The sequence below is a fragment of the Euprymna scolopes genome, chromosome 15 (genome assembly GCF_053919585.1).
Source record: "Euprymna scolopes isolate OS-2025 chromosome 15, ASM5391958v1, whole genome shotgun sequence".
Lineage (NCBI taxonomy): Eukaryota > Metazoa > Mollusca > Cephalopoda > Sepiida > Sepiolidae > Euprymna > Euprymna scolopes.
Window position 1 is genome coordinate 11,834,089 of NC_136496.1, and position 24,137 is coordinate 11,858,225.

Consider the following 24,137-nt stretch of genomic DNA (forward strand, 5'->3'; position numbering starts at 1 on the left):
AAGCTTCTTACATAAGGATTGTCATATATTATGAGGAAATAAGTGAATAAAGAATATTTCCATAGAAATATATATATATATATATATATATATATATATATATATATATATATATATATTGTTTAAGACAAAAAATATGCCTATGTCAACAGCAATTGTTATTATACAGCTAAATGTACAAGACGATTAGTCAAGAAAAGATGGATTTTTTTCTGAAAATGCGGGGGGGGGGGGGGGGGCATGTTAGAATCCCATTCGCCTAGGCGGCAGGTGACATGTCTAGGTAGAAAGTGTTTTTTTTTTTTTTTGCTTTAGTTCGTATAGTCACCACTCATCAAGACCCGAAGCCCACTCAAGGATAAGGATTAATGGATACCGGAATGGAAATTTGATAAATTTCTTTTAAAAAGGACAGTTCTTCAAGAACCTGTTCACGTTGAAATTTAAAACGATCAGGTCATAGTCGGCTGGGAAGAAGCTCTGTGGTATTATATTCCTCAGACAGTTCTAGGAAAAACTACTCTTGGAATTTTCGCTTAGATTTAGGCACACAGTGGTGTTAAAAAAAAAAAAAAAAAAAAAAAAAATTTAATAATGAGATGTACGAAAAAGAAAATTATCTGAATAACCTTTTTATTGGTCGAAAATTTTAATTTAATTTTAATAAATAGAAAGGTTATAAAAACAAAAAAAAATATGCATTTTTCTGATCGTTTAAGGCATGACATTTTAAATTCCAATATTAACAGTGATTTGTTTTTTTTAAACAGTGGATATTCTATTTTGGCATCTAATAATAATTGCCAAACAAATATATGAAAATCGGAAAAACTAATAAAAACTTGCAAGTGAAAGAAAATGTTTAAAAAAAGGTGAAAATTTAGAAAGAAATACTAACACTATTTACAAGATTTATCTATGGCTTAACTCTTCATACTAAAACAAAAAATTAGAAACGTCTACGTAAACAGCAATTGTTTCTATTTTAACATTATTTACATAATTATTTTGTGCGTTAACCACCTATACTAAGAAAAAAAAAAGGGGGGGGTGAAATATATAAAAGTCTATGTAAACAGCAATTATTATCATCATGCCTTAAATAATACAAGATGATTAGTCACGAGAATATTGCTTATCATCCGGACATGTGAGAGGAGCATGGTGTTAAAATGGCATTCGCCTAAGCGGCAGAGGCAGGTGAAGTGTCTAGGTGAAGAGGAGTAGGAGTATTTCAATCAAGTGGTGTAAAAAAAAAAAAAAAAAAAGCATCTAATGATGATTGCCGCAAACACATATAAAAATTAGAAATAAAACTATTCAAAACTTGTAAGTAAAGAAAATGTTAAAAGGTAAAAATTTAGAGAGAGAGAGAGAGAGAGAGAGAGAGAGAGAGAGAGAGAAAACAAAACGGCTTCATTTGTTTTAAACAGAATTTGCAACATTCATTTAATTATAATTATTTACATAATCCATTACCATTTTATCTATTTTTATTATAATTGATTAACAAAAGTTGTTTTTGTTTTCAACCACTAAAATGTTTTAGCACGTAATTCATTAACTTGTTATTCCAGGTTGAATCACCATATTTCAAAGAATTCGTTGAATATGAAAACAAATGGATTGGCATAGTTTGGAGGGAAGTAAAAATTGGTAATTTATGACATGATAGTTAATTATCTTTGCAGTTTTAAGCAATACAATATTCTTGACATCCTTATTAAAATAAATTCGCCATGATGTTATCTCACATAGTAAATCTGGCATTCCGGCATATTTCTCCAGACATTTCATTGTTGCATTGCTTTCACCATTTTCTTGACAGTGATAGCTGATTTGGCATCCCCGACGAAACATCTTCCAACAGATAGTTTAACCAAAGGAATGATCACATTCTTAGACGAATTATTAATATTATTATCAAACATTCCTTGACTGAATTTATAATTAGTATTATTAAAAATTCTTCAGCAATATGATGTACTGAATTAGTACTTACTAGACTGGGTGCCTGGCATTGCCCGGGTATTTGGAGGTGTGTGTTGAGCAAAAAAAAAAAAAAAAAAAAATGGTAGTAGTGTGCGAGCCTTTTCTAGTCTCACACAAAAACGTTCACATTTCAAGCTATATTACTTGTTATATACATACGCGCACGCAAACATACGCACCCACGTCCACACACGTACATATATTCACGTTCGCATACATACACTCACATTCACGTATATACACACACACGCTAACGTACACACATGTACGCGCACGCGAACACACACATGGACGACGTCACTTCCGCTTTCAATGGAAATCCACACATGCGCAAAAGACCACCGGAAACGAGTATAAAAGAAAGAGACATTAGCGGCTTCTGCCTTTTCGAGACTAGCCGCCTCTTAGGTGGTTGGTCAGCGCGCTAGCCGCCATTTCGGCAGTCGCGCGCACACGCGTACCAACAGACCATATGTACACATTCTCACTCTTTCTCTCTCTATCTACTACTGTTCTCTGAGAACACCTTCGCGTAGCTAACTGACGTCAACCCTCTATCCTCTTCTTTGTCTACACGATGGACAGCCATTTCTCATTCTATTACATTACTCACTTCTCTTCCCACGCGCGAAAAAACGATAGTGACCCAAACTTGAGATAAACACAAATTTCCTTTTCTTTCTACAACACCAGTCCCGCAACGAACATTGGTTACACACGCGCGGACATGAACACATGTTATAACTAAAACGTTCATGCTTTCAACAGTAAATAAACGACGTTTATCTTATCCATCAATTAAGTCTTTGTTTCCTTCAATTCCATTCATTATTTTCTTGTAGCAAGCTAGGGTATTATATATCCTGGTCCGCAACAGTAGACAGGCTTGAACCCGTGATGCAAAGGGGGAAAAGAAAGTGAAAGAAAAACTGATATATTACATGTACGCTATGATGCCACAGGTAGTGAAAATGTTCAAATTTAGCAATGTCAATGAAAAAATTGCCAACTCAATGATAATTAAGTTAGAATCATAGGAGTCTGTGAAGACATGAAAGTGGCTTTTAAACCTGGCCTATGGCCAGTCAAGCTTTTGCTTTCTCTCGTGGCATTTATTTTCTTCCCCAAGAGGTCATTCCCCACCCCCCCAAAAAAAAGGGGAAAAGCATCCAAATGAATAGCAATTGTCTGATACGAGGGATTTCCCCTCACCATGATCAAAGCTAATTGCTTCTGGACGTCCCTGGAATGAAAGCCAAGAATCTGCCTTCGTTTTCAGTTAGTTTCGCTTTTATACGAAAAACATGAGAGGAAGGAATAGCGTGAATTTTGTAAAAGTCGCTCAAATAAAAGATAGAGACGACCTTCGTTCGCAAATCGTAGATATTATAATCTAGGAAGTATATATATATAAAAAGAAAAAAAACTATCAAGAGCCCACCCCCTCCCCAGAAAAAAACCTTTCTTGGGCATACAAAAATATGCACGCCACGCTTACCTTATATATATATTTTTTATGTTTATTGTTTTATATAAAAATAAGTGGAACAATGTGAACAATTCTTAATTTTATTGAATAAATGTGTAGTATTTATTTCTTGTAACTTTTTTTTTCACGTGAAACATACTTTAAAGTAATTAATTTTTTTTTTTTTTTACAGAAATACTACTACTAATAATAATTTTTCTAAGAATGTGATAAATTCCTTCGGTTACAATATCTGTTGGAAGATATTTCGTCGGGGACACTAAATCATCTATCACCATCTAGAAAACAGAGGAAGTAACCCAACAATAAAATGTCTTGAAGAATATGCCGGAAATCTTCACTTATGGTGTTAAGATTATTTTTTACATTTTTTTTTTTTTTTTTCTTTCTTTTTTTTTACATTTTCACCCCAAACAAGGCACATTGCCACTTTGATGTAGGGGGATACTATCAGGGGTATTATGTAGGGAGTTGGGTAGCAAGATGTCGGTTCACATTACACTTGAACTTCTGCATGTTAGTACAGTTGGGGAAGCAGGGACCCATCAGGGAATTCCAAAGTCTAGCGGTTCTGGGGAAGAACTAAGCTGTAAATGAAGATCGCTTTTGTTTGCTGAATGAATTGAAAGATATGCATAGGAAATTCGATATTAAATGTCAATTACAACAGGTTTGTATAAATTTGAATCCAAGCTCAAATATCAAATCCGAAAATATGCTTCTAACCATCAGATTTATCATGAAACTAAAGTAAAATGGTAAGACTTAATTTTTTTTTTTATAAATATATATAGATAGATAGATAAATAAAAAGGAAGTGTGTGTCTGTGTGTATTTATGTCCAGCTAAAAGGTCAAAAACTACAAAACTAAGATCCACAAAATTGGTATAGTATACTTAATCAGTGTCGTATTTTAAGTGTTATGTACTACATTGGAAAGCAAATGCTGAATCATTCCACGAGGAATCTATTATATAAAGGCGAGTTGTCTGTACGTCCAACTAGAGGAGAAAGAGGGAGAACGAGGAAAGGAGAGGGAAAGAGAAAGGTAGAGAGAAGTTTTAATAGAAATATTATTGCACTTTTGTCTCCGGCAACACCTGGTAGCCCTGCTAGAGTGTATATATATATATATATATGATGAGAATAAAGGAAATAGCATACCAACGAAATAAAAGAAAAAGGAACAAACCAAGTTATGTGTTCATCAACGTTTCGTATTTATTGCAAGACTTTCTCTGGATGAATGAAATTAAGAAAACAAAACACCAGTACAAATATTTGAAAATATATGACCCTGTTCCATTTTAGAAACAAAAAAAGTCATGGGAAATTCGGGAGGAGGGGGGGGGCAGTGCTGTGAAAGAGTTTTTTTGTTTTTTTTTTAATATATAGTTGTTAATATATTTAAAAAGATATGATTCAATTCATATTCTTTTCGGAACAAATATGTCCATTATAATGCAAATATAGAATTTATATTTATATATATATATATATATATATATATATATATATATATATATATAAAAATAGATACACCTACTATAATAATTAATATATATAATAAGTCAATAAATCATATAAAAATACACTCATTTCATTTTAGTTACCCATCCATATTTGAATAACATTTTTTGAATTTCCAACAACTCCTTTCAATTATGAAATGGAACATACATTTCGTTACATCAAGAATATATTTCCAAATATTTGTGCTGGTGTTTTGTTTTCTTAATTTCATTCATTCAGAAGAAGTTTTGCAATAAAAATCAAATGTTGATGAACACCTAACTTGGTTTATTGCTTTTCTAATCTAAAAATGTAAATTGAACCAAATTAACAGCAGATAAATCTATATAAATAATAAAATATAATTGGCTGAATGTGTTTCATGTGAATATATGCATGTTCATGCCGACATTTTTTCCACGCGTGTTTCTCAATTTTTTTTAGGGAGGGAAGCTATTAACACTGCAATAAGTTGTTTTTTTTTTTTATGTTCTTGCAGACTTCACACATCTCTAGTTTCTTTTAGCTTTTTTTTTCACCAAACCCCTTTTCATCCCGCAAAATTTTTTTTACATTGTTTCCGAGTTGTTTAGGAATCTTTGACTATTAAATGAAACACGTGTAAAACATACTACATTAAAAAAAAAAGTGTGAATTAAATACATCTTTTGCTTTTGGAATGATAACTACATGCGGCGTCTGGAAAAGATATGCCTACGATAATTAAAAAATAGTTTTGTTAGAACACTCAATGCCAGTCATTTTTAGCGGAATAATTTAAATCCCGATGTTAATGATGGCGGCGCAACTAAACTTTGACGAAAAGAAATCAATTATAAAATGCTATCGGAAGTACGAAAATGCAATTAAAAGGCTTTTCAGCCAAAACAGGTGTCATTTTGAGAACATCAAGTGACGATACAGTAATGTTACTGTTTGCATATTTTAATGCATTTGGAAAATGTAATTAATTTTAACAAACACCTGCTTCGCAGTAATTCAAAAAGGTGTGTACAGCCTTTTGAGACACTGTTTATAATTACATTGTATGATCGGATTATTTACAACACTGATACTGTTCAAATTTTTTTTTTTTTTTTTTTTTTTTTTTACTATTTTTCACCTCAAACAAGGCATATTGCCACTTGGAACGTAAGGATCTAAGGATCTTGTGTCAATAGGAGCTGTGGGGAGTTAAGCAACGACTTGACATTAGATTTAAATTTCTGCAGGTTAGTACAGTAAAGGAAGCAGGAAATAGGGAAGGAATTCCAAAGTCTAGTACTCGGAGGGTAGAAACTATTAAAGTAGGCTAGGGACCGGAATAGTACAAGGGTGGGATTTTGCTGCTTCTTGGGTTAGTCATGAGTATGTACATCGAAGAGGTACAGGTGCAACGAGTTCATCAGTGCACATTTCATTCAAGTATTTGTAAAACAGGCACAAGGATGCAACATTGCTGCGATGGAATAGAGGTTGGAGCTACATCGTTTGTATGGGATTAGATTTGAAACTCTTTTTGGACTCTGTTTAAGACTGAGAAACTAGTGGTAGATGCACCAGCCTAGATGTAGCAAGAAAACTCCATGCATGGGTGAATTGTGGCTTTAAGATATATAAAGATTGATGCCTCCGTTCAGTCTCGAAAGACAAGGGATAACCCCTGTAGGGGCAGCTGCGTGTGTAATTGTGAGGCAAGGGTTGCGCAATCCCAACCACACTTCCTGAATCGGTATTGTTCGAGTCCAGTGGCAAGGAGAAGTCCAGGACAACTAGAAACAATGCCGAGATAAGCAGAGAGTACATAAAGCACCTGGAAGTCCAAAATAGTCACCCATTTAGCAATGACCAGGTTAAACGTGGCTTAACTTTGGTGATCTGACGGGAATCTGTGTGTCAACGTGATTATGCCATATAAAGATACGTCTTAAATCATGGATGCTCAACCTATTTAACCCTGGGGACACAACCTATAATTTTTTTTTTGTGGATTTCTATATTTAAGTAACAGACAATTCATTTTTTTTTTTTTTTTAATTATTGAAATTTTAAAATAGACCGTATCAAAATAACAAAAGTAATTTTTATGAGTAATCAATTGAAACAGTTAATATTCACCATTTATTTATGTCAAACTTTACTATTCTCTTTTTTTCTTTTTGGTAAATGCATCAATCTGCTTCTACAAGTCAGGTAGTTGTGAAAATCGACTCAATCAAATCATCTGCACATACACATATATATCATTAGTTATCATTCCAAAACCAGAAGATGAATTTAATTCACACACATAATATTTTGTTCATATTTTTATGAAGTATATCTTACACAGGTTTTGTTGAATAGCAAAAGCCCACTAAACAAATCATCAGAGACAAATGTATGTTCCTTGGAAAACAGTTGCTAAGTTTGTTTTTGTTTTTGTTTTTCATTTTCTTCTTCCTCGAAATGAAAAAAAGACTTGAAGAAAAAATATTGATAAAAGGAAATGGAGACATGTAAAGTTTGCAAAAATATTAGAATAAAAAAAACACTTGTTGGAGTGTTTATATGCACCCATCCGCAAAAAAGAAAGAAAATAAATTCAAAGCTCATGTGGAGACAATATCTTATGACATACAGTGCCGGCAAAAAGAAATTTTTTAATTTGATTTTTTCAAAAACTGCAAATTTAAGTTAAATTTAATGTAATTGTTTAAACAACCTATATACCTCATTTGATCCACCTTTTATTACTCTTTAATTTTACCTATTCATATTTGACTTTTAATTTAAATATTCTAGTGTTCACGTCAATTTAAAAAATTACATTAAATTTAGCTTAAATTTGCAGTTTTTGAAAAAATTTGCTGACTGTATATTACATGCTGATATATATGAATTTGTTAGTTTTATTTCAATATATCTCCTAAAAATACCTTTTTGTACTTTTGATAACTGGACTTTCTTTTAAAAAAGGGTATATATTATATTTTATGTATTTAGCACTCATGACTTACATGAAAGAAAAATTCAAGAAACCATTTTCCTATCCTCAAATTTGGCTGTACTACTACTGCTGCTACACGTTTATCATCACTTGTTCAGATTTAAGTGAAGAGCATTTGGGTTTTCAACTTGGTAGAATGTCTTCTTTAGACTTGATTCGATCCATTGCTTCTGTTCAACTATGATGTTTCAAGTCTTGCTTGATGTTCGCTCTACCTTTTCCTAGGTCAATCTCTTGAACAGGCTCTAGGGACAACAAAGTTAATGATTCTCCTTTTTGTCACTTGTTGACTGCCATGCATTAGATATGGCCAAACCATCTCAGTTTATTCCAACATAGGGGCTCATCTACTGAACTGAGGTCACGCCTGAATCTCAGCTCATCAAAAGAAGTTCTACCAGCAAGCTTTGATGAGCACATCCATCGTATCATAGCATGATTGTTGCGAGTTAGTCTGGTAATGCCTTCATCTGCAACAAGCCAAGTCTCACTGGCATACAGGAGACCGCTTTTAATACTGTTTTCACAAGCACAAATTTGAAGCCGCTTTCTAAAGTTAGCCTCCACTTTCACTAACGAAGAGCAAGGAGCATTCGTAAAACATCAGTTTCCTGTGACTAACCCTGTATATATATACAGATTCAAAAAAGTTCAAGTTTACAAATTGAATAATTCTGTAAACTTAAAGCAAGTATAAATATTAATACTAATATTTACAGGATATCCTTACCAGATGAAAAAGCTCAATATTTGAGATAGAGCATTTGACTATGAATATTATTTCGCAAACTACTTTCCTCCTAAGATAAGAACCATTTTTTTTTTTTTTTAAACTGCATGGAATAAGAAAAAAATGTTACGTTTTTGACTTGTATTCATTGCTAAATAATAAATTGTTGTCAATTCTTATTTGCAGAGTTGAAATTGAATTTCTAATATACACACACCTTCAACGCATGGATCATAGTGTGGCCTATAAAAATTGATATAATTGTCATCCTTAGTTCCAATCCTCAAGGCCAACCATAGAAAAGATGGACCAATAGCATCGATAGGGATTTGAAGAGCACCGGCCTCAAACCTGAACAAGCAATGGATCAAGAACCGTGAATTTAGGACCTGGTCGACAGCAGAACTTCCTATCCTCGGACACACGAAAGAAAGAGAAGTAAAACCAACAAGTAAGTACGTCCACAAATGTACACGTACAACTGATGAAATTGTTTATAGTTAAGTACGACTCATCACAAAGAATTGCAAACAATAAATCTAATAAATTGTTTTATGAAATAATGTAAGCAAATATAAAATCTCATTGAATTAAAACGAAAGGAAATTTCATTTAAATCGAAAAAGAAATTATTTGACCAGCAAAATATAAGACTGAATGCTGACAACAAATCACAGCAGAGGCTAATCATCATTATCATACTCTGGACATAAAAATACAGAATGTTGCGAAACGGCATGCCATGCAACAAGACAACAAAAATAATTACCTTAGCACATCACCCTTTTCTCCCCCTACACACACACACCTTTACTTATGGACAGGGTAGATTGCTTAGTTTTCTTTACTACTGTATATATATTTGTATATAATAATAAAACAAGGGGAGTAAAATTGCCTTTAAATTGATATTTAAAATTGAGAAATTTAAAGGATATAGCCCTATAAAAAGGCACTAATCTATATATCTATAAAAGTGAAAGTGTCTGTCTGTCTGTGTGTGTGTGTGTGTGTGTGTGTGTGTGTGTGTGTGTGTGTGTGTGTGTGTGTGTGTGTGTGTGTGTGTATGTATACATTTCCCTACTCAATAACTGTCAATTTTCAGTTTACAGACTCGAAATTTGATATACAGGGTACTGAGATTTGGGAAAATCGATGTGATCGGTTTTCGGCCAGAAATTTGGCTATTAAGGGGTCAAAGTTCAACGATTTGACCTTTGAGAACTCTACCAAACTCCTCCGACAATTTTGGGTCTACACACTTGAAATTTTAGATATAGGTTCCTTGGATATGGATCTAACTTAATAACTTGATTTGAGCCCAAAACAATAAATGTTAAGGAGCCATAATAGGCGTCAAAGTTTTTAAAAAATTGACCGCTTTTTTTTTTTTTTTTTTTGCTCAACATACACCTCCAAATACCCAGGCAATGCCGGGCACCCATGCTAGTATATAATAATATATAAACTATATAAAAAAATATTTTTATATATGTATAGAAAATCTCATTTAAAGCTATCCAAACAAATGTGGCGAAGAGTGGAAGCTCAATATTAAATGTGATAGAGCTTAATATACAAGTTTATAAATTTAAAATGTTATTTAAATGAAGTTTCATAAGTAAAAAGTTGCCCCAAAAACTTTTTTTATTGACTGTTTCAAAGTTTTATAACATAAACCATCAAATGACAAACTCTTCAGAAATTGCACACACTGTTTAAGTACACTTACTGAAGTGGCGATCTGAAACTGTCAACAAGTTTATATTTTGGCCAATTATATCTTTAAAGTAGAATTGTTTCCTAATGGAATTAATTTTAAAATATTGAAGCCTTTTCTTTTTTTGTCCTTTCTGGAGGTTCAATCTTGGTTTTCTTTTACCATCTGAAACTTATTGGGCAAGTCAGGCATAGCATGAATCTTATCTCCTAAATATGGTTGGATTGCAGAAACGATTGTAGATTTCTAATCGGAATCGGAAAAATCAGAACTTTTGCGGTTAAGCATATTTTCCGATGCCAAAACGATTCTTTTAATTATCCTTTTTTATTTGTTTAAAACAAAATTTTCCATTGCTGGTATTAATATTAAATAAATATTTATTGATTTTAAACTACCAGTAAAGCTATAATCTATAGGTCGTTGCCCACAAGTGCATTTTTACACTTGAGAAAATACGTACACATTTAACACAACAAGCAAACGATAAAAAGTCACCATCTATGATTAATTCTCTTGTAGACAATTCACTTATAATTAGGTTGTTTTTTTTTTTTATTTCCTTTTTTAAAGCCATGGCAGCGCCGCATCATATTCTGTACACAAGTTACAAAATCAGGATTCATTTGCACAAATAACTTGTAAATTTGGAAGAAATTATTTTTAATCAATGCACTAATCTTAAATCTGCATATTTCCTTTTAGTTTTTTCTATTTTTATGGGTATAGCATTTGTTTCGATTCTTTTTCCCTATTTTCAGTCCCGTGAGTCTATATATCTATAAAAGTGATAACGTGTGTGTGTGAGGACAATTCTCAACCTATATACTCAATTTTTTTTATCTACAGACTTGAAATTTGGTATATACGGTATTCAAACATGTGGAAAACTTTTGAACTGGGTTTCATAAAAAAAAAAAAACAGGCTGCTAAGGAAGCGAAATTGAAAAATTGGTACTTGGGGGGGGGGGGTCACCAGACTTATCTGTTTGTCAACTGTTTCACAACTGCGTGTGCGCATTTGTGAAATATGACATTACTTATGTTAATAAGTAGGTTTGAACGTGTCAAGCTGGTTTAATGGTTATTGTACTTGATTCACTGTCTTTAGGTTTTGGTTTCAATCACAAGTATTTTTTTTTTTTACTTACAAGAAGTGAACTGTTTAGAAAAAAAAACAATCGCATGCACATGTCTCCGTTTCTGTATTAATTAAAATATAATATTTATACATATTTTATAACTGGGCAACACCAGGTGGCCTGCTAGTATGTGTGTGTGTGTGTGTGTGTTTTAAGGTAGAATAGCGAATACAGAATTTTGTGCCAAGCTTCAAAAAGCACAGAACAATCGATCTAAAAGATGTAATTGTTTTGTTAATAGAAACTATCTTTCTCTCTCTCCCTCCCTCACCCAGGGGTTCATGTAGACTATAAATAAAGATAAGATTGTGAACATGAATTTACCTCCATAAAAACTTCCTTCAAGTCGTTCTGGAAATATTAAAAATACCAGAAATATTTATCCATAAAATTTTTTTTTTTTTTTTTTTTTTTTAAATTTTCCTTTTTGCCTGTTCGCTCAAGAGAATGGCATCAATTAGTAGAGAAAAAAATTAATAGGTGTACACATATGCATGCGTGATAATAATGGCACAGTTTAAAATGGCACAAATGGAGAAAAAAAATAGGAAATAATGACACCTGGTTAAACATAATTGTTCTTAGCATGACCAAAAACTAAAGTAGTTTTTATAAATAAAATATTTATTAAAGTTATAATTTTATATATTACTATGATTACCAAGATCAGTATTTGAGCTTAGCTTAACCGATGTAAAATAAAAAGATTTAGTACTTGTCAAGAATTTCCACAGTATTAAAAATAAAACAAAAATCTGTATTGATGTATGTAGCTCTAATGAAATGAAAACATATTCCAAAAATCACGTAAATTAATCAAGTAGTTTTATTTTTATAAAGGAAATGATATTGAAACGATTAATGAGAATTCATAGACATTATAACATAAATCTTTCAAGTTTGAAAATATTGAGTTATCTCCCTTTTTTCTCTTAGATTGTTTTTCAAAATGGCGAACATGTCTAACACTCTTTGATTGTAAAATTTGATTTTCTTAAAAAAAAAAAAAAAATAAACTCCCTTATCAATTCACGTGATTTTTGTAATACAATATTTTCGCTTCGTCACAACTATGTACATCATGCAGATTTTTCTTAATATAGGGGAAATTTTGGACAAGAACCAAATATTTTTTAACAATGAGAAATGAATGAGGATTTAAATGGTTATCAATTTTAGAGGAATCTTTAAAAAAAAAAAAAGAAAAAAAAAAGAAATGAATAAAAAATGCTGTATAATATCATTTAAAAATAATTTATATAGAAACTATTACGTATATTATTTTTATTGAAATTCATTATTGAGATGTGTATTATTGATATTAATTTATTTATTGCGGACTATTATTCTCATCTTTCTAAGATGTTTCATGACACTTAAGGGTCTGTGGCGCAGTTGATAGAGATGTTGAATCTCTACGGTTCAAGGTGAGAATTATCTGAAGATAGTGGTTTCAATCTTACACAAAGTCGACCAGAGGTTTACTTGGCCAAAAATGTGGGGAGACGACAACAACTACGGATGGCAGTGCATTCAGTCAGGAGATTCAGAGTTCCTATCCATCGTGGTTACCACCTGATTGATGAAGGCCAGAGGTATAGTTGGCCAAAGCGCCGTGAAACAACATCTAAGAAAGATGAGAATAATAGTCCGCAATAAATAAATTAATAGAAACTATTACGTTTTTTGTTGGAGAAAAAAATTACTAAATTATAGTTAAAAAAACATCTTGTTACATTATATTAATATGGCCAATGTAAATAAATACCAAGTCTAAAGGGAAATAATTGTTTGTCTTATATAGCAATGAAAATACCCCCCTCACCTTTTCTTTTTCTTCTTTTTTTTTTAAATTAAGGTAGTGGGTTATTTTCCTTGCATAATACAAATAACTTTGTTTCCCTCCTGTCTCACACAATTTATTTACATTGGCCATATTTTAAAAAAAATATCCAATATGGCAAGATGTTTTGTCACTATTTTTGCTATCCTATTCAAATTACTTTCTGTTTGTTGCATTTCTGTTTTTTTTTTGTTTTTTTTGTTTTTTAATTTAAATTAATACTTTTACTAGTGATGGGACGATTCCAATATTCCCCCCCCCCCCGATTCCAATACAATTACCGATTCCAATTCTTTATAAATCTCTAAATATTTCACTATGAAATTGTTCCCCCCCCTCCCGATTACCATAAAAATACACGTTAAATGTGCAGATATTTTATCAAAAATAAAAACACATTTATGGAGGATGATTTATCAGTTTTAGTTTTATTGATAGTTAAAATCAATAACTATTTATTATATAATCATTACCATCAACAGTGGAAGAATTGGTTTTAAACAAAATCAAATAAAAAGTTCATTAAAGAAATCATTTTTGGCATCAGAAAATAGGATTTTTTTTTTCCAATACCCCAAAAAGTTAAGATTTTTTCGATTTCCAATTAATAGTCCCAGCACTAACTTCTACACAATCAAGTGATAACACTCTACCCCCATAAATCAAAGGGTTCGATTTAAAATTATATATATGCTCCCTGGTTTGACTATTAGATACAAGTTTTTAAAAATGAAGCAGAAGGTTAGAGGTTGTCGTGGCTCTTTGATAAGATGCTAGACTGCTGATAGTGTAGTTGTGAGTTCGATTTTTGTTGAATGATCTATGCCGACGACAGGTTATATTTAGAAACCTGTGTCCATGGATATACTTTATGCACGTTCAAATATTTAAAATATTTAGATAAAATATTTTATAAATAATAAAACCAACGTAATCCAAATTTAGAAATTTAATAAAAATTTTTAAATTATGTTATTTCCATTTTTTTTTTTTTAGATTTGCACTATACTTAAGTATGCCATAATCACACACAATACACATATTACATAGAATAAAAATCGTCAGGGGGTGAGAGGGAGAGGGAGATAGGGGAACAAGTGCAAACATGACATAATGCAGACATACAAATCATTCAAGACATCAGCAGAGAAAATAAAAACATTCAAAAACAAAAAAAAATAAATAAATAAAAAATAATAGAAAGGCAACAGTAACAAATCAGCTGGACAAAAATGGAGATAAAAAAAAAAATAAAAAATGATATTCATTTAATGAATGATTTTGTGGTCAAGCAAGAAAATGAGAAAAGACAAAGTGAACAGTGGACATACCATTGTCATTAAGAAGTATGGCCTCTGTCGCTAAATGGCCGCAAGTAAGAAAAAAAAAAGCTCACCATTAGACGTGGCTATAGAGAATCAGAATGTCACATTACAAATACAGAAAGAAAAAAAAAAAAAAAACAGGACAATCACACTTTTTTTATTTTGTTTTTAAGGGGTTCCCATTCATTTTTTTAATGGGTTTTTCATTCATTTTTTTAATAGGTTTTTTTTTTTTCATTCATTTTTTTTTTCAAAACAGTTATAAAAAATAAATATTTAAATATGGTTTCATGAAATATCAATTTCTCACAAAATAATTTGGAAAGGATCCACACTGAGCCCCTTCCCTCCAAAGGTTGCCCATGGAATCATTTGTAAATTCACAATGCTTTCTGAAATCCAATCATATTTGGTACAAATAAACAAGTTCCTGATGAACCGCCCACTTAAGTAAGACACTATCAGATCTCCATTACTAGCTATTACTACGATATTATTCCATTGATTACTATACACACAATAACCCTTATCCCCTAGTGGCCTCCAGGCCTTGATAAGTGGTGACTTCCTTGCAAAAAAAAAAAATTTTTTTTAAATAAACTTCAGTCTATGCAAGTTTCAGGCAAGAATATTCAACAGTCTTTCAATGATGAACGCAACTTGATACAGTATGCAAAATTATCAACTGACACTCCTGTCTTGACATCGTCCTTATTTTGGACATGAGGGCCCTAGTCAGTTCAGAAATAATCCAGAAATTGTTTCAATAGACATTATCTTTAAACTCACAAATAAAAATCTGGAGCTGGGGGTGATATGGCTCAGTAAGGAAGACACCCATTCAAGATCACACCTAAGGTGACCAGTGAAGTCAGCAGCATCTTATCATTGAATAATAGAACAAGGACTGTTGGACATTCATGTCGGAAATCTGGTGGACATGTCAGGCAGAGACAGAAGTTAATTTGCCCCAAATATGATTGAATTGCAGAAAAAGGTGACATTTTAACCATTACTCTGTACAATTTCAATTTATTTTTTAAGTATTTTTTTTTTTTTTTAATAAAGACAACTTATTTTACAATAATGAAAAGACTTTTCATTTACATAAATGTTTATATATTAATCTCAACCTAAAAATAAAAAAAAGAAAAAAGTCATATGAAAGAACCTCAAAAAATACACTTCATAAATTGATAGTCAATCATGCAGGATGTACGTCTGCAGGTTCGTTAACTTATTTTATTCTACAAGACTCAAAAACTCGATATTTAATGGAATGAATACACTGATTATACAGATTGTCATAAGACAAAGCAAAAGGAGTGAGGGAGGGGGTTATTAATTTAGTTATAAAAGTTCCAGAGAAAGCATAAAATCCTCATATTCATTTTAATAAGTGCTTAACACAACATTTTCCAAAATGTACACCTTCAATCATGTTTGCAATGTTTTTGATTGATTTAAGAATTTGTGGCATGACTTTTTGAAGCTGAACAATTTAAGTGCGTTTCATTATTGCGAACCCATCTAGGGACAGGTATTTCAACTAGCTGAGGATAGCTGATGCCATAGCAAGGAATCCTTGCATCATGAAAAAAGGTATTAGATGCAAGAATATTAAAAAAAAAAAAAAATCTTAGTATATGCTAAGATCAAAGTGTAGTATCTATTCTATCTACAGTAACCAGAGAGATCCTGCTAGATTGAAGCATCTGTTTTGTATCAAGTATCCTCTTTTTTATTGGGATGGGAGGGGGGGGGAGATTTTCCTCATATTAAAAGCAAACCCAGTATCTAACTTTGCAAATAAATAGAAATTTTAAGTGAAAACTTCTTCAGATTTTACAAATATTTTAAAGTTTTTTTGTTTTTTTTTTTAATAAAAAAGGGAAATGTTTTGGGGTTTTTTTTTTACGGATTTTCATGTGCATTCAAAACATTTCTGTTCTAGTTTTTTTTTTTTTTTTTCTTTCACATATCCCATTTTCATTATAGAAGATAAAAAACAAAAAAAACAATCATCTAATGCAAATCGCTAACAGTTCATTTTTATTAAATCGAAAGACTTCATCAAAATTTAAATTTCTGAAAGGCATTGTGCGAAAGCAAATCTTAGCTAATAAACGCTTGTGTTATGTTAATTAATCAAACTATTATTCTCATCTTGAGTGTTATTAGCACAATGTTTCGATCGCTGCAACCTGTGACCTTCTTAGGGTATTGAAAACATGCTTCTTTTTTCCTTAGAGAAAAAAGAGCTGGCTCTGCATTACAAGAATTCAAACCGTGGGGTTGAAGGTGGGTCTGTAGATCATAAAGAAGGTTCAATCTTCAGGGGTCACTAAGATATTTTTAAAAGGCTTTCCTATAGTTCGAATTCTTGTAACGCAGAGCCAACCTTCTTTTCCTTAGTAGAGATAAAGAAGCATCCAAAGAAAGTTGCAGCGACCGAAACGTTGTGCTAATAATACCCAAGATGAGAATAATAGTCCAATTAATCAAAATAACACAAGCATTCACATCTCATCTCAAAAATTCAGAATTAACCAATAAATATTGAGGATATATGCTAAAGAGAAATAGGAGAATTATGTGGTAAATGTGTAATGTGAGTTCAATATGATGAGCTCTGAGGAAAATTAAATCTAGTGAGTAAGGAGAGCTTTGTGCAGAGCAGGAGACTTTGTTGGTATGGCCACAGTAGGGGTTAGTAGATATTAAACAGTTGAGGGTTGATTCGCAGGAGTGAAAGACATAAAAAACATGGGAAGCTGAAGTGATGAGGAGGAATTAGAGAGAAAAAGCATCAGCCAGAAATTGGTTAGTTTGGAAGTCAATTTCTCAAAGCCGTCCAACACATGCCAGCATGGAAAACAGATGTCAAACTGAATATGACGTAAAAGGCAGCAGACATAAGTAAAAAGCAGATTTTTTTTTTTTTTGCTTTGTTTTTATTAAGGAGTTGCCACTTATCAAGGCCAAAAACTACTCGAAGACAAGGAAGAAGTCAGAAAAACAGAAACAAAAATTTCACAAATGCCATATTGGGTCTAGTTTTAGTAAATATCCTACTGTATCTTTGTTTTCTATTTGTTTTTGTTGACCTTCCTTCTTTCCAACTTTTTGGCCTTCTCACATCTGTTGCTTTTATTTATTTTTTTTTTTTTTAATTTTTGCAAAACTTAAACTCTGATGAAGTCTTCATTAATAAAGACGAAATATTTGCTATCCGAATATGTTGATTGTATAGTGTTTGATTACCTACAACATTTAAAAAGGCATGTAACAGAAAAATAGGGCAGATACTAAACTTCATATAATTAAATACTAATATAATTATCAAGATTAACTCATGCCTGATAATTTGATGAACTACATTGAAAATATTTTTAAAAAATTAAAAAAATAAAAATATTAAAATAAAATGAATTAAAAAAAATTAAAACTCCTTTTGTTTAAATGTAATAAAAAGTCTTTTTTGATTATTCTTTATTTTTTCAAACAATGTATTGCCACAGGTTAGTACAGTTAAAAAGGGCATTATGTTGCACCATTATATATATGTTTATTTATACAAATATTATTGGCTACATATGTGCATACATGTTTCTGCTTTTGGTTATAGCATGTCTTAAGGCCAGTGTGTATTCATAAAGATCAAACTCGAGGTTCTTGAGTTTGATCTCAATTAATACACCCGTTTGAAGATGCAATATCTCTTAAAAGAGATACTGCAGAAACATATCTGCACATATGTAGCCAATAATGTTTATATAAATAAATATTACGCTCTGTTCAGCCATTGAGTACTCTTTAATAAACACAGAAGTTTCAGTGGATTTACATCTAGAAAACTAAAACTATACAATAATTATAAAAAAAAAAAAAAGTTAAAATGTTGCAATTTAGAATTTACAACATTTATTAATCTGTATCCCTTTTTTCGAATAAGAAATTTTACCTTATACTATGAAGTTTCAAAGAATGGCTTATTTTTCCTCTGAGGATAAGAGCCATTCTTAGAAGCTCAATAGAATAAGAAAAAAAAAAAATTTAAACTGTATACCTCATTTCAAATAATAAATATTTAAATTCTAATTTACAAAATTTTAACATCCTTCGCATACTGGCGCTCTATCTCAAATATTGAGCACTTTTATCTTGTTAAGATAGTCCTATAAATATTAGCATTAAGATTTATTCAACCACTTTAAGTTTCCAAAGTCGAATTTCTAAACTACATATTTGCAAGTACTTTCAATTTGACATATCAAATTATCCAGCGAGGGTAACCCCCCCTTTTTTTTTGTTTTATACAGGAATCACATTATCAAGGCCAAGAGGCCACTCAAGGATAAGGGTTAAAGAGTGTACAGTAGAAATTGGACAATATAGTAATCATTAGTAATGAAAATTCAGTAAATTTGATAACTTAGATGGAACAGCTCATCAAGAACTTATTTACGTTAGACTTGAACACAACCATATTGTAGTCAGCCGGAAAGCAGGAAAACGGAAGACAATTCCACAGGCATGCAGTTCTAAGAAAGAAGCTTTGAACCCTTTACACCTATTTTCTCTTACTGTTAAGTTTTTATAAACTAATGTTAACTGTAAAATGATTATATACACAAACAATTGAAAGGAGTTTATCCGAACACTTTCATGGTAGATCCGATCTTCAGAATATTCTTGTTCTACACGTCTGCATGTATTTAAATATACTATAAAAAGACTGGAATAAGACTAGGCTTCCAACGATAGAACCAACTGTGAAACTGCAATAAAGTTTTAAGATAGACTTTTAATTAGTTTATAAGGATGTATATGAAAGATCTGTCATGGTTGCTGAATCAAGACAAATCATTTCTGTTTCTATTCTGAGAATTTGATATTTCATGTTTGTATATAACAATAACAGATAGTACATAGAGACATGAATTGATCAAAACATTTCAATCGTTTGGTTCATGTCAAATAAATGGTGGGGAAATGTGTGAAGAGGAATGCTCTTAACCGGTGATGTTGTTATTACTGCAAAGTGATATGTAAAAAGGTAGCTGCCTATTGAGAAATAAAAAATATTAAAAAAATAAAAATAAAAAAATTTTTTTAAAAAGCATCCAAATGACCAAAGTGAGATGAAGCTAACCTCAACCCAATCGGAACAAAGATGAGGTGGAAAGAATAAGATGTGCATGCGTAAGAATGCTAAAACGGTTCTCTTTCTCTCTTACCATAAATTGGGGAGGGGGGGGCAGTTGCATAAATCGGCCATCCCTGAAATGGAAGTGCTGACAAATGGTCATCCGCTGCACAGTCATTTTAATTAAAAGTGGAGAATTCATGAAATGTTTAGTTTTTATAAATTGTTGACAGATTTATTTTTTGTTGCAATATTCAAGATATTATATATCTAAAAAAAAAAAAAGTAAATAAAATAAATAAATAAAATAAAAGATTAAAAAAATAAGGAGTGAAATGGATATTCCTATCCGAAGTCACCAGTCAAAAATTGGGTTTGAATATTTACATTCGTGCTCACCACAATCTTTGGCGTTACGAGACATAAAGCTATTTAAAAAGTTTTAAAAAAATACTCTTTGACTAAAAATGAAATTCTCTAGCAATATTATCTAACTTCTCTCCATGAAGTTAGTCAAGATCAGATGTAGTTTTGAAAAGCCAATGCACCAAGATAAATATACTCTGGCCTACAAAAAATACCTGAGCAGTTCCATTGGCATTCCCTGGCAGACGATTAACAATAAGTAACACGTTCTAAGAGAAGTTAATGCTCGAGAGAGTGAACCTCTTGCGATTAAATAGAACCGTACCTCAGTCCAACAACAATAAAGTCACAGCTGCACTAACAGAGCTGAGGACGTATCCCTGACTTGTACGAACACATACTCATGTTAAGTAAGCAAGATCATATATAGATGAAAATAATGAACAAAATGGTATTTTTTATGGAAGGTTAAAAGTAAGCAGAGAGTAAAAAATTCCATTGGAAGAAAAGTTAGAGTCTAGAAATATGTATCAAGATATTATGTCATGGACAAGAAGTCTGAAAAGAAGCATGACAAAAAGAGAAAGATCTGCCTCTGCGGCCTGTGAGCTAACTTTAAAGCTATATCTTCATTCACTTCTGAAGGGAGAAGGCAAAATATGAAAACAAAAAACAAGCCGTTAAACAAGAATGTTGTTTGCGTTTTATTTGGTTACCTTACTGTAACTAGGAGATGTGAAGATACAAAAACTTCAATTGCTACATCACTATCAGGATCATCCTTACAACCAGATGTCACCATCCAAGTAGCCATTTACTACTAGCAATGAACAGCATTTTTCTGTCACTGTAGAGTCCATGGGGGTTGAAGAATTTTCCCTAAGTTTCCATTCTGTTGATTAAAATTCTATTTTAATTTATTCGAGATTGCATGTTAGGTGGCTATCAGTTTTGCCAATCAGATGCATTAGTCAACCGAGTCGCTGAGCACGGTTAGAATGTACTGGAAATACTGGTCTTTTACCAGCAGCTGCGAGTGGCAGACTATCAGTTTGGCCAACAAGTCAAAAAAAAGGGGTGGACTTGCCATATTTCTTTGAAAGATGGATGAATATAGATAATTACAGAGTGGTTTCTGAATAACTAACTGGTAAGATGGGATGATTTGCTGCAACAAAATCTGGAAAAGTAGGGCTAAAATAGGACCATTCATTCTGACCTGAACGAACTAGACACTGGCTGGCATTGACATTTCAAATCAATAAAAAAAATCAAATTTAATTTTTTGATCTTAACTTAACACAACTCGTACATTGATTTATACAAAGTCACTTATTAACAGAAAACCTGCATAAGCATACACACCCCAACACCAAAATCTGAAGCATATTAAACATGAGAGGTGCTAGTTTATAACTAAAACCCTTCTCCAAGAAAAAACAAAAATAAAAGAATTATGATGATGTATGTACCCATGACATAAAAATATCATACACCAAAAATCATGTAAATTGATAAAGTAGTTTTATTTTTATAAGGAAAATCATTTTTAAGCGAAATTTGAGTTTTTTCCAATACACCCCTTCCCCGTGTAAAGAATGGTTTTCCAAAGTCTCAAAGTTTGAATTATTTGAAATTATCTCCCTTATCTTGCAAAAGAGCATCAAGAAACCGTTGTTTAGCCTCAAAAATTTATTTTGCTGTTTAAAAAATAAAACTATTCAATAAATTCATGTGATTTTTTTTTTGTTTTTTTTTTTTCCCCCCCTGTAATGGTACGTCCACCATAAAGATTTTTTATTTTAGTATTTATGGAGTTGAGTAGGGATATGGACTTGTACCTACTAAGTGCTATTTGTCTTTTAAGCTTGTTTACAAATACTTGTGTCATGTGAAGTTATGCGACAAAATAACAGTTAGCAGTGAAGACATCTGCCAGGAATTTTTTATTCAAAACATGCAAATTTGTGTCTTTTAGAAAACTAAGAATTTTCATCATCTAATTATGTCCATATTAAATGGAATTGCTTTTTATACAACATATTGGCATCCTAGTTTTATTGCTTAGCCTTTTGATTAGAGCAGAGTGTCGTATCTGTTCTGATACTACACCATAGCTTTTCTGTCCTTGGTTAGTGAAAGAGAAATCCTTCTGAACTGATATCATTTTATTATCTTTTGGATTTTTCCTACTTTAAAAACTGACCCGAGATCTAACTTTGCCCTCAAAGGGAATAAAACTGTTATCCTCATCTTCATAGTGTTGTTTCAAACAGCAACTATGAAGACGAGGATAATAGTCTGAAAATAAATAGACAAATTACTCATCTCAAAGGATTCCAATAAAAAAAAAAAAAAAAAAATCGTAATAATATAGAAGATACATATACACCTTAAAAAATGTAAACAAGAAAAAGTATTTTTCAAATAAACTTCATTCCAGAATATTTTAATTATTAAAAATCCGAAAAAAATATATTTACTTAAAAAAAAAGAAAAAAAAATAGATAAAAAAATATATATATATATATATATATATGTGTATGTTTTCTTATTGGAAAATTGAGAGCATCAAAAATTTTCGCAAAGTCTCTATTTACTCTCCCCCTACCCCCACCCCAAAAGAGCACAGTTAGACATGAGGACAGTTTCTGATGTAGGAAAAATCCAGCTCCCAAGAAGGTTGGTAGGGGTCGGGGGTACTCTGGATTGAAACAAAAATTAAATTGCTCGACTCAAGAAAAATTTCTCCATTAAGTCCAAAAAAATCTAAAATGCTATATCAGAACAAATACAGATTCCCGCTTTGATATGGAAACTAAATTTACAATGCATCTTTCTTTTGGGAAGTGAATATGTAAAATAATTGCAAACATGGGTGCCAGCATCTGTCACCAGCTTCTTAAGCCGCATGAGAACCACATCAACCGATTTCACAATTTTTACTAATCACATTTATTTCACATTTATGGATAAGAGTTAATGAGAAACAGTTGAATAATGAACAATACTATGAAAGGATTGAATAATGATTGAAAATCTCCACATAATGAACCCACTCAAAACACTCGACCAAGAAAATAGCAATTCTTCCCTCTGTCAGGAACATTACTCACACAATGTGAAAATTAAAGAAAACAAAATAGAGGAAAACCATATAACTTTCACTCCCTGGTTCATTGATAAGTAAAAAAGAGAAATCAGTTGATGTGGTTCCCATGTGGCTTGAGATGCTGATGACAAATGCTGGCACCCGTATTGAATTCTAAATAAAATCTCATACTATACACTTTCTTGTTATATTCATTTCTTGTAAGGGTCATATTTTAGTAATAAATTACAAGCATACAATAATAGGCAGTTACAATAAACTAAAAATAAAATTAAACTAAAAATATAAAAATTTAAAAACTAAATAATTTCCACTTAAAAATGTTGTTTCTAATAAGTAATGATTGGAATGCACGAAAAGAAAGAAAAGTGTTCTATTGTTTATAGAGTCAGCTTCACGTAACGTCAAATATGCGTTATGGGCAAATAGAAATGGTGCTGAAAGTTTGTTTTTTTTCTCTTAAATAGAAAGGAAATGCTCTTCATAACTAGACAAAGGGCCAAAAATAAAATGCAAGGAAAATCCAAAAGAAAGGAATCAAATTTTTAGCAATATCTGAACATCTCTTTCAGAGGAAATCCGTTAGTAAATCAGTTTGATATGCTTAAGTTTTTTTTGTTGTTTTTCTATCGGTCATGATTAAGTTCACATAACATGTTAGATAACTTTCTAGAAGGTTCTACTTGTCCAACATTTGTCATGTTTAAATTTGAAATAGCAATTTTTTTAATTAAATAGACATGAGATACCATTTGAAATTAAAGATA

At 31.6% G+C, this 24,137-nt stretch overlaps 1 protein-coding gene across 4 annotated transcripts in view; it reads right to left on the reverse strand.

Moving 5' to 3' along the window:
* The window catches only part of LOC145293723 (serine incorporator 1-like), a 107,210-nt gene that overhangs the window by 17,097 nt on the left and 65,976 nt on the right, over positions 1 to 24,137 (reverse strand). Inside the window, exons 11-12 of one of the 4 annotated variants that reach the window (XM_080140168.1) lie at positions 14,750 to 14,779; positions 11,900 to 11,926 (exon numbers count right to left, since the gene is read on the reverse strand). The exons of 1 other annotated variant lie outside the window; for it this stretch is intronic. In XM_080140168.1, coding sequence (XP_079996294.1) covers positions 11,900 to 11,926; positions 14,750 to 14,779 — 57 coding nt within the window. The remainder of the gene's footprint in view (positions 1 to 11,899; positions 11,927 to 14,749; positions 14,780 to 24,137) is intronic. 2 more of the 4 variants (XM_080140169.1, XM_080140170.1) reach the window with 2 other exon arrangements.